Source organism: Strix aluco, chromosome 28, assembly GCF_031877795.1.
Source record: "Strix aluco isolate bStrAlu1 chromosome 28, bStrAlu1.hap1, whole genome shotgun sequence".
NCBI classification, from domain to species: Eukaryota; Metazoa; Chordata; class Aves; order Strigiformes; family Strigidae; genus Strix; species Strix aluco.
The window spans coordinates 6,064,639-6,076,929 of NC_133958.1; the positions used below are offsets into that span (position 1 = coordinate 6,064,639).

At 42.6% G+C, this 12,291-nt stretch overlaps 1 protein-coding gene across 1 annotated transcript in view; it reads left to right on the forward strand.

Moving 5' to 3' along the window:
• The window catches only part of KCNU1 (potassium calcium-activated channel subfamily U member 1), a 201,110-nt gene that overhangs the window by 23,591 nt on the left and 165,228 nt on the right, over positions 1-12,291 (forward strand). Inside the window, exon 20 of the mRNA XM_074808175.1 lies at positions 10,512-10,611. Coding sequence (XP_074664276.1) covers positions 10,512-10,611 — 100 coding nt within the window. The remainder of the gene's footprint in view (positions 1-10,511; positions 10,612-12,291) is intronic.

Genomic DNA, 12,291 nt, shown 5'->3' on the forward strand with positions numbered 1-12,291 from the left:
TAGACAGCTAAATACTTAAATTCCAATTATTTTTTTTTAAACAGAAATTTGCATCTGAGTTTGAGACAAGATTTACATGTGGGCTAATTAATGAAAAATGTAATCATACCATAATTCAGGGAAATTAAATAAAGTATAGGGGGAAAGAGTTAGGCATGGCCTATTACAGGACTCAAAATGCATACTTGGTTCAGGTCTTGGTCCTAGACTACTGGAGGATATCTTCTGTCACATTACAAGTATTAAGTCTTGTACATTTCTTCCTTTCTCTTTTTGTTTCCCCCACTGAAAAGAAGCACATCTTTATCTTCAGGAGAAGAACTTAATTAGCATCATTAAAAAAAAAAAGTCATCACAAACCAATACAAAAAAAACCCTAAGACCTATAAAGCTCATCCAGAAGTGAATACATAAAGACCTGTTAGGATTCCTCAAGCACTTCTGAGCCCCTGCATCGATACACTTGCTTTACTAGTCATAGTTTTTCCACACATTCTTGCCTAAGGCATGACAAATTTAATGGTGTATGTTTTGCTGAATTGTTGACTCTTGTTTTTCATTCCTGCTAAGTTTCTAGTGAGGCATAAAAGAATGTGAGCAAGGCTCCATGTGCACACAACTCTGCAGTGTCTCCTTCCCTTTTGCCCTGGTGTAGAGTCACTTCAGCCAAGCCAAGCCAGTAGAAACTGAATTAGATTAAAAGGGAAACCAGGTTAAAGAACCAAGTTTTAGCTCCCTGTTAATTGTAACTTATCTAGTGCCTGGATAATTGCTCGTAAATACCTGCTGAGTTGCCAATCCTATGTTAAGGCTTGTCAGTCTTTAATAAATCTTAAAGACTTAAGATCCTACTCTTTGATGGTACCTACCACTTCCCAGTCCAAAGGCAGGGCAAAACAAGGCAGTAGTGCTGAGCACTCTAGCTCAGCTAATCTGGCAGAATGCATCACAATCTTTATAAATGTGTGAGAAGGACTGTGCAAGAGCTCCTGAAAAGGTCATTGGTATTTTTGGAGCGATAAATCATGGAGGGAAAGATTTGCATTTTGGCTGTATAAAATCCAGGGCTGGATTAGAGAGAGCATACTTCGCAGTAATATTTCTCTCCTGACTTGTTTTATTAGCTTCCTTTAAACATGTTACATTATTGCTTATAGAATTTCATTTACTTGGATTGGCAGCTTGATAAATATGTCTATTGGCGATGATTTGGATTGCTCTGGGCATTAATATTATTAAAACCTGTCACAAGGAAATGTCTGAAAGATGACTTACTGTAAAGATTACAGCATGAAATAAATCATACAATGGTATTTGTTACCGTTTATGGCCTCTTGGAGCCGAGTCAATCCCTTTTTATGTTGCATTATTTTTCAAGTTTTTATAGCCTTACATTATATATCGCTGTCAGAAATGAACAGATGGGGTGTCAAACACGAGCCTTCTGAATAATTCCCACCCTCGGGTTATTTGTATGAAGGACAAGTGTAAAACTGTGTTCTCAAGAAAAAGGAGATAGATAGAGGTGGAGAAAGTGTTGCTACAGTGAGCAAGATCCCTTTTGTCAGCAGGCACATTGTGCTTTTGATCACTACCTGGTATTTACGCTACAGGGTGGGGGCTCTGTGGAAAATTTAGCAGTCTGTTGGCATAGCAAAAACCTCACAAGTTAGCCAAGTTTCACGTTCCTTCAGCTTTACTTTTATTGCTAGAATGGGAGGGTGATGTGGAAGGGGTGTTCCAGTGATAGCCAAACCTCAGAGGGTTTGTAGAAACATGGAAAAAGTGTGGATGCTTATAGATACCTCTCAAACACTTCAGGGGTGGAATTCTAAAATGAGTCCCTCCTGAACTGCACAGATGGCATTTCTGGAGTTTGGGATGCATAAGGAAGATGAAGAACAGATATTTGGGACACTGGAAGTTTATGAACTGATGTTAGGCGAGGACCTCCTCCAGGAAGAGGTGATAATATTTTGCATTCCACTTTTTGTTGTGTTGGGAAGTCCCATTTTTCTTGCTGTGTATTTTTGAGGACTACTTGTCAGAGTCAGGGTGACAGATTGGATGGAGTGATAATTAAGCTGATAAATACCATGCAGTTAATTAGGTTTATCCAAGTTAAAAAAATTCAGGTGGGAGACATTGTCCATTAATGCTTTCCCCGCAGCTTTCTCTCTTCAAATCTCCAGGCCCCAGAATCTTGTCCAGGTACACAAAATACAAATCAGCACTATTTTTGGAACATGACTTTTGTGGTATAAATGGATCTTTAAGCACCCCAATAAATTCAGTTCAGATGCAGGCTGGCTGCATCTTGCTCATGGAACACTGAGGTCTTATCTTCACCAAAACTTGCACAACCAATAAGACTGACGAATCGTTGTGATGGATCAGATATTTTAGTGGATTTCTGACACAGCAAACCTAGCTTCCACGGTGTGCAAAATCTGCCCAAACTTGTTTGCACTACAGACTGCATTGTCTCTTTGCCTGAAAACCAAGTCTGTTTACTGCCACTGAAAGAGGGGTTTCACTTTCTTCTTTGTTCTTTTTTCTTTGTTTTTTTAAACCCCATAATAAGCAACAGCATACTCCATTTGGGCTTTAAGTCACCAGAGATGTTACTGGTAACTCTAACAGGACTCTTCTTCCATCAGTGGTTTACTTCTTGATTAATTTTGGTTGAATTTTGTATATAGGCCTCCAGTTTTTTGGTTTTTTTCCTTCCCTTATGGAGAGTAAAAAATTCAGAATTCTAGAAAGAAAATGTCTCAGCCTTCGCCCACCCTTATATATAAATTTTTTTCTTAACTTCAGCTTGTATTCATGCTCACTGTATTTGGCACCTAGACTCCCTGTGATTTTAGCCAGCCGCCATTCCTTACGAATTTAGTCAGCTAATCCAAAGTTTATTCCAGCTTCTTGCTGAAGCTCTCTTCCCTTGTGTTCACGTGCCTCTTCTGTTTCTCTGAGACTTACCATTATAGATCAGAGAGCCTTATCCTTTGCAGCCTCTCCCTGTACTCCTCAATCTTTTTTTCTATATTTCATGTGAAAATGCACCACCTCTCTCTTCCCTAGGCCCTTGTCCCACATCTATCATCACACTTGCATAAGAGTTTTAGGGATTCACATTCACCATGCAAAGTACAGTTGTACTGCACATTGTAACTGGAGTAGCACCCACCTGTACTGACTAATCCGATTCCACGTTATACAATAGTATAATCACTTAAAGAATTTGCATGACTGATGGTGCGAGTTCGAAGTGCATAAGTTTCATAATTAGCTTTCCCTGTGAACTTGTGCAAACCAGTCTATTTATAATTTGGTCAGCTCCTGATTTTTAATGAGGGTGCTGAGAGTGACTGAAGCCTCTGGCAGCATGAATTTCATATTTTAATTACCCACAGTAATTCTGACAATTACACCAATGTCATAAATCACATCATAATGACCCATTAAAAAAAAAAACACCCATATTTAATGATTGGATGGGGATTTAAATTAAACAGATATGCAATGGCTTAACAAGAAGCCAAAAGCTCTGTGGAGTTCCGAAGTCTTCCAACTCTTTTCACTGAGCTATGGCTCCAGAAGGTGAAGAAACTTTGTGCAAAGTTTCTTTCGCAGGCCAAGCTCCGATTTCCTCAGCAGGGGATTGCTTTTCATGGGATAAAATCCATTTCTGTGTGCCAGGCTAGAACTGGACTTCCACATGATTTGAGTCTTGGTAACTAATTGGCCCTTCTGGTCTCTGTCTTTGAGTCTAGGACCATTCAGGCTGTCACATACTCTTGGCAATGCCACAATGGTAGTCACAGGCATCCCTGGATGTCACGCGAGTGTAATGGCCTTGGTTTTTAGCCAGTTAACTTGTTCTAGTAGGGATAGCATAGCGTAGGTACGACTCACCTGTTTTTCTGTTCTGGCAGATAGCTTTTGTCATACTGTCCATGGTTTAATGAAATGTAAATGTGTCTCTCTTGTGTGTGGTGCTTGATGCACACACACGTCACGCTTGATGCAATCTTCTCACCATTAACCATTGGTGAGGAGGGCAGTTAGTAAGGGATGGTCAACATCACATTGATTACATAGGATTTTCTCCTCTGGTTATTTCTTGGGTGGTGTCACCATGTGCCACCTCTTACACAGACCTGAAACACCAGGGCTAGGCTAGGTCTGCAGGTAAGTCCTCCGAGGAGCAGAGTCCGTGCAAAGTTACCACCAGTTCAGCCAAAAGTAAGGCTGTGCTGTTCAGCATAGTCTGTTATGCAGCTGGGTCCTGGCTCCCTGGTTTTGGCCCTTAGTGAAAATCACTTCTATTATCTAAGATCTTGAGTAAGCCAAGTTCTGCTCTTTAGATTATTTTGCTATTAATAACGTCACAATAAGTGGGTGGAAGTAGCTAATGGCTCTAAGCCACAAATGATCCCAAATGTTCCCAGTCTCTACTCTCCTGTAAACCTTGACAGATTGGGAGTGCTTAGTAAAATATTGTAACACTCAACACGCATTTACAAGACAGCGATCTGTCCCGTGACGGCTTCCAGATGTGTGAGTGTGTGCAATTTCATAATTCAAGAACAGATTCTATTGCCCTCTGCAGATCCCCATCAGGCTGTTCATAAATGCTGCTCATAATTAAATTAACCCACTAACTAGCCATGGAAATTTTGATAAGCAGTGACCAAAAAAATAAAAACAGGGAACTGTTGAGATGCTTTCAGAAAATGACAAGGTTGTCTTCAGAGATTATTTATCAGTATGAGAAGATTTGTTTTTTCCCTTCCTGTTTGCCAAATTCTACTTTGTCCCTTCATACATGACAACTGTTTCAAGGTTTTAATCTAATAATTAGGAGCTGAATTTTGCCACCCTTACTCAAGCTGTCTGCTGTTTTACTCTCTGAACAGCCTTTCTGGAATCAAAGCAAGCCTCTATTCTGTGTGTGGGTAGCAGGATCAGGCTTTAGCTTTTAAAATACAACCTGTGCCTAGCCCAAGTAGCAGTGGAAGAGCAAAAATATGCACATACACTTGTCCATGCCAAGGAGAAGAAGCTGCATTGTATCTAGCCCTCCTGTGACCTCGGAAGGGGAGAGGGAGACTTCAGCAAAGATTTCACAAGGGATGTTATGAATAATGAGCTGCTGTTTTCTGTCAGAAACAATGGCTCATAGCTCTGACACATGAGATCTGCCTGCAGAAGTAGTATCCAGCTTCCCCACGATAACTGTGCTATATTAATTTGAAAAAGTGTTGGAGTTATTACACCTGGTTTATATCTATGGCTGAACAACATGTCCTTATATAGTAAAGTGTTAGCTGAGGGAGATGATTTGGATGGAGGTTGAATGCAGAAATGGAGATAATAAAGGCAGAAGATGTCTTTTCTTATATGTCACTCTGAGGTTTCTTCAGTGAAATGTAGGCCCTAATGCATCTAGATCAATGTTTAGACAGTTCAGTCCAGTTAGCCTTATGGATTCTGCATTTCTTCAGTGCTGCCAGCTCTTCAGACTTCACCCCACAGGTATCAGGAGTTCTTAAGGCATCATCACCTGGAGCCCTGTTATTAGAGAGTCTTGGCTCCATTTTAAAATGTGGTGTCAGGCAGTGCCTATTAGACCAGGATTCAGCCTTTCTATTTGTGTGTTGTGTAAGTCCTGATGCTACAGGTCTCTTTCCATGCTGTTTTCTCAGTTCAACTTAGGTATTATTGTTCATGTTTACAACTCTAAATAAAGCAGGAGTCCCTAAACTTAGTGGGGGACTGTAAGTATTGCTGCAATATAGATGATAACTACAGACTATTTTTATTTTAGTGTATTCTGTACAACCACACTGACTTCACTGGGATTACATGTGCATTGCTTGGGGCAGATTTGGTTCAGTGGATGTAATTAAGAAAAATTTAACTACTCATTTTTAAGATTGGTTTTACTTGTTGCCTGATGTTAATTATTGGATGGCATACTCTAAATTATAATATTTTTGCAATGACACATAATACCTCTGTGTCAATTAATTAAGCTTCGTCGTTCCTTGTGAGGTAGGGAAAGCACTTTGATGCATTGTGATTGGAGCGATATAATCCATGATGATGAATAAGCCAAGTCCAGACAAGCACCATATTCTCACAGTGCGGGCCTGGGAGTGAGAAAAGGGGCTTTGTAGCAGCCTTCACAGGCACAGGCAGTTTTCATTGTGTGTGTGAAACTCCACTCCTCCCCAAAGGAAAAGGTTAACATATGTGCGGATCTGGGAGCGATTCAAAAAACAATAAGAGGATTCCCAAATGGGATGTGAACTGAACAGCCCTCATGCCAAGCGTTAGCTCATCCCCAGGGCTGTGGTAGAGAGGCAGGGGAAGGACATTGGGGCGTCTGTGCTGGTGCGCTGGGGCTCCAGCGGCTGGAGAAACCTGCCTGCGTCACACAGGTACCCACGGGTGTTTTCTCTCAGGAGACTTTTGTGCACAGATTTCTCATGTATGTAGGTCTCTGGGGACCAATGGTGCAACTCTTCCAGGCCTTGCTTGTCCTGAGGTGCTTTGTGAGTAGGCTTTGACCCTTTTCTCTCTCTCTGGGCAAAATTTAGGACACAGAAGTAAGTTGCAATTCCTGAGGATTTGCTGCTCTTCTGTACTTAAAGCACAGAAGGCAAACCAGTGAGCACAGGCCTCGATGCGTGCACGTGGCATTAAGACTCATTGTAGCCACGTTCTCCCACGACAAGGAGTGGAAGAGCTGTTGTCGGAAGACTGCAGGCAAGGGATTCAACAAAGCTTTAGGGCTTTGCAAAGGCATTATGAAGAAGTTAAAGATAGCTTGTCAGCGGGAAGTTGTTGGCAGCTAACAATTTGATAAAAGGACTTCCACTCCCTGCCTTCTAATGCTATAGACAACTGTTAATCACTTATGTTAGTCCTCAAATGAAGTTTGAAACATCTTGGATGTGTCTGACCATCTTTTAGTGTAGCTGAGAGCTGCATTATCTACTTGATTCATGGAAACATGAGTGACTGGTTTATATTAGGTCATGGCTGTGGAAACAGGCAAAAAAGAAATGTTTTACCATGTTGTAGCACTCTCAGTTCAGCTCTGGTGTGCTGGACCAAACTGCCATTTTGAATGACACGTAAAGTATTGAACTGGAGTTACTTGCAGTATAAAACCAAATTTTTCTCTGAGTTTAATGCTGTGCTATTGTTGTAACCAACTCAGTTTGTCTGTGGGTTGGGCACAGACTGATTAAACCAGTGGCTTATGCACTGTGGCACTGTATTTTCAAATGTTCAGCCACTAGGACCACGTTTTCAGAAATGCCCACGGTCCAGAGTACCTTATGCTTTTGTAAATCAGCTCCAATTGTACAGTCTTTGGTAACATGGTCTTGTGCTTGTTTGATATTCTGTTCAGTGCAGTGTGAGTGCTAAGGACCTCAAATGAGGACGTGATCGAGAAAGGTGACACAGACATGGCAACGCACAGCATCATGTGAACGCAACAGTTTTCTTTCTGACTCACACAGAGCCAGCGCCGATAACTGTGCACCCACAGCACAGTCAATTTGTGACCCAGATAACCTGCTAATGGCTGTAGTGACTAGCTCAGTCAGAGACTATTTCTGTCTCTGTTGGGTGCTACAGCATGTCAGTTCCAGTGCCCTCATCCTCAAGCTCCTCAGAGGCCAGTGCAGGATGATTTATGAGTCTCTCAGGAAAATCAGATTTCCGTAAGAATCATGTAATTTGCAGAGTATATGGCAGAAGGAACCCTTAGCTAAAGAATGGCTCGTTAAATCAGAATGTGCTTGGCTTTGGCAAGGTGGATGCTGTTATGATGAAGTGGGTTTCCTGCTGTCTTTTCCCTCCATCTCCCACTTCAGGGATCCAACAGGTGTTTCCTCCAAGGCGTATATATTTCCCATAATATTAGAATGAGGAGTTGTCATTTCTGACAGGTTGTGTATATAGATGATGGCTTTATTATGATAGAGATACATACGTTGATTGATTGGTAAATCTGAGTCAAGTAAGGGAGCTTGTGAGAAGATAGTCTCTTCTGACTTGCCAAAATACCATTTAATCACCGGCCTATGGATTCGTTATCTGAGGAGGAGACTAAGAGATGGCTGATAGCTGTGGCTAATGGGTGTGATTGCTTGCAGCTAGCACAGGGCTGCAGAGAGACACTGCAGAGATGTCAAGGGGTACACGCTCCCCTTCCCCTCCAGTTTTGTACTAGCTCACTAAATTCAGGAGAGCCAGTGTGAAGCCTCTCCCTGCCCCTTGTCAGAGATGCAAAATTACCTTTCATTTTGCTGAAGGGTGGGTAATTTAAAGCTGATCAAAAAAAATGCTTCATGCAACATGCTGTTTCCCGATGAAACTTCATGCTGCAAATGCTGCTGAGAGCAAGAACTGTGCAAGTGGCAGAAGAGAGCAAGAGGGGTAGGTATTGTGGTGGCTTTGGCGATGTTTTGTGAGCTTCTGGAGATTGATGGACTTCAGCTAAAGGGCCTGGAAAAAGGTTGGGAGCCTCATGGCTTGGTACTGCCAGTCTGTAAGAGGAGTGGAGCTGGCACAGGGCATTTGGCGCCCGCAGCACACTGCTTTCTGTTTGCTCTCCCTTTCCTCTCCCCTCGGCTACTTCCAGCTGCCAGCGCCCGCCGCTTGTGCCTCCCCTTGGGCAGCAGTAGCACAGCAGCCAGTGCATACAGGTCTGTTTCTACCTCTTCTGTGCCTTTCTGGCCTGAAGGAAAGATTTTTCTGTGCTTTCCCCCATCAGGCATAGCTTGCACCTTGCTTTGTGTTATCTGTTGCTTGTCCACATTAAAGGTTAGGTGGGGCTTGAGCTGGAGCTGCTGTAGGCAATCCCCTTCTCTCTTATCCTGCCATAGTGTGGAGAAAACAGAGGCAGGAGGCACTGCAGAGCTGGAAAGGACCAACTTCCAGATTTGGGATTCCAGTCAAATCCAGCATGTTGCAGAGGAGACCCGAGAGCAACTAGGCAAAAATCGGTCATTACAGTTTATGTCCGTGCCATTAGCAGACCCTTCGTAGCTTTTATGTCTTGTGGTGGTTTTAGGATAGGTGAACATTTATAAAACTTGGAAATATATTAATTTAGAAGAACAAGGTAACCTATTCTAATATGATCAGTCCTGGAATTTGTTGTTAGTGCCCGAGTTTAAGACCTGGGGAGCCAGCAGAAACTGCTAAGAAGTTCCAGCCTGGTCTTTGAATTCTGATATGGAATGGGAAAGCCTCTATAGCTACGCTGCAGTTATTGAAATGACTGTGACTTTTAACTAGTTATCCTGGATATGAGTTAATTCTGTATCTATGGCATCATGGAGATTGGCACAAGCTACAACCCCCCCAGCCCCATTTTCAAAAATGGGGCAAATTCTCGGGTTCCTTAATGCTGTGTTAAGAAGTGCCAAACCCAGCACCAGCATAAGCTGCTCTGTCCAGGGCACAGCTCGATCTGCCTTGCAGGCCTCGTAATGAATGACACCCTCCCCCAGCAAAATCCCTCCTCTTCTTCCTGTTTGCTTCACCCAGTGCTGCACAGACAAGATAAGGGCAAATTGGACATGCAGAAGGACCGAACACCTGTCTGGTCATACAGCTCTCCTGCGGCTGTTGCGTTCAGTATCTATTGTAATCCTCGGTGGCACGTTTCGGTTATTGTGATTTCAGTTACAGAGTGATTAAATAAACTTCGCTCTTGAGCCAACTGTTCAAGGCTGTCTCTACCTACAGTAAAGCTAGAGATGGTGCTGAGTAAATGCTTTATCCAAGAGATTCCGGGTCTTTTTCTCTCCGTGCCTGGGTCATGAGGAGAGAGGTGAACAACCCTTTGTTGTTCGACGTGACTTCCCCAACAGTCCTGTTCTGTGGCAGTCCTCTGAAACAGTCTGATGTTCAGAGCAGCATCTGATTGAATGGCTTTTGTTTCACGTGGTCTTGTGGCTGCTTCTGAATTAACACAATGCTTGCAAACACAGCTACGTATCCAAAATTTGCCTCTAAGAATATTCTGCAATATGGGCATAATTTAAAGTCCCTGAAGATGAGGGAAAATTCCTGCTGACTTCTTTTTGCTCTTAATCAAGACCATGTTTATGTAAATACTGCTTCAGTGAACGTCCCCACTGAAGAACATATTATTTAAAATAATCCTAGAGACCAAGTCCGAACAGCTATAAAGATCACAGTTAATACAGTAATTCAAGGAAACACTTTGCAGTGTATTTTTCTTATTTTTCTCTCACTCAGCTGACATTGACAAAGGAATTCCTCCGCCACACAACCCTTTTCCCCCATACTGTCACAGTTAATATGTGACTCATACATCCTAATTTTTCCTCACTACTATGACACATAAAAGCTATGATGTAGATAAAGAGGACATCTCAGCAGCAGCTGGAGATGTGATCTCAACTTGGGTAGACTCTAGTCCTGTAGCTAAGAAGTTTCTCTCTCTGTTTTAGGGATTTTGAGGGCCAAGGAGAGGAGAACAGCAGAGTCACCCTAGATTCAACAGGAATGTTCCACTGGTGTGATGCTGTTCCACTGCAGGAGGCTCTTCTGGTAGGTTTGGGGTATTTGCTTTTGGGATCCTCATGTCTCTTCCTCCTTGTTCATCTAGGAATAAGCTGGAGCTTCAATGCATTGATCTGGGTGGAGGGCACAGCTCTCTCTAGTTTACTGCTGTTTATTTAGCAATATTATCTTAACCAGTTTCTAGCTTTGATTTCATATGGTAAGAGACAGACCCTGCCCTGGGAGGGGAGAGACGGAGGGTTCACCATCACCCCTTCTTCAGGAGTGAGCTGCAGATAAAGTATCTTGACCAAGGTCACATAGAGACTCTGTTGAAGTGGTGGAAGCTGAAGGCTCATTCCACGGCCATATTCCCTTGTAATTTAGGTGGTAACCTGGGAACAGAGAAAGATCTCCAAGGTAACAAGGGATCAGTAATGCCTTCTGTGTTCATCTAAAGCAGGGCAGGCGCCCTATCTCAGGAGAGGATCTCAGCAGATGGACAAAGGAAGGTCTGATTGACACCTATTTTATTTCAAAATTTTGTATGTTGTGTTTCCAGACCCCTGTGTCTGTGACATTATTGATCTGGATAGCTTTAAGACACTTTGGTTTATTTATTTAATGTGTCTAATCCGTAAAAGAACAAATTCCATCTAGAAATGGCAGGTTGTGCTCAGAGCTGCCAGAGAGCTGAGAGTAGGCAACCAAATCTTGCAATGAGGTGATCAAAGATTTCATCAAAAATACAGAATGTTCAAGCTGTTCTGCCAGCTGGGAGACTTGTAGCAGGCTGGAATTCATGCTGCTTGAAATGCTGCAGCTTCCTTCCAAGCAAATAAAAGGACCCTATTGCCCAGCAACCTCCAAAATAGGATTAGTCATTACAAATGGGCAAATATCCCAATAGGACTGGAAGCTCAGCTCTGTGAATTGAAGGGTGATGTTTTGAAAAGATCTTACAGGCGGGTTTACATGAGGAAAAAGCTTACAACTGCTAGTGTGTCCTAACTCCCCATGTGCCACTTCTGGTTTGTACTGAGTGGTTTTTGTGTAGCTGAGCCAGACTGTGCAGGGGGCTCTTTATGAGGATTAAGAATGTCCACAAAGGAAATTAGTGCATAATAGCTATTGCACTTCATGTTCATGCAGCATCTTCCTTTGCAATCACGTTTCTGGGACAGGCAAGCCCTCAAAGGCCTGGGAGTCTTAAGTTGCATTTTTGGGAGTGAGTTGGGTGCTTGACAAAGTCCCAGACTGTGATTTGGGGTTTTAAAAGCTACATTTTTAAAGTTGTTTAGGTGCTTAAAGGTGCAAGTATACTCCCGTGGGATTTGTCATAACACTTCAGCGTTTCATTCTGTTTGGAAACCATGGGCAGCTGGATGGATATACTTTACAGAAGTTCCTCCTTGATGTCCACAGAAAACACAGGGTGTCTAAACACATACCAAAATATGGTCTTCTGACTTTTACATAAGGCATACATTATTAAATCATTTAAATGGGTTTTTTGGAAATCTTAGCCATCAGTCTAATACGGCATAGATGTTTGAGAATTAATGTAATTTTTTTTCCCCTTGACCTCAGTAATACGGTAATAAAAGCCAGGTATGGCCAGCTTCTTGGCCCCGGTTGGAGGGAAGGCCTGAACCCTTCTGTAGTGTCTTCAGAATGGCTCACCTGTCCCCGCTGCTCACTCACTACACCGACTGCTCCTCTTGGTCT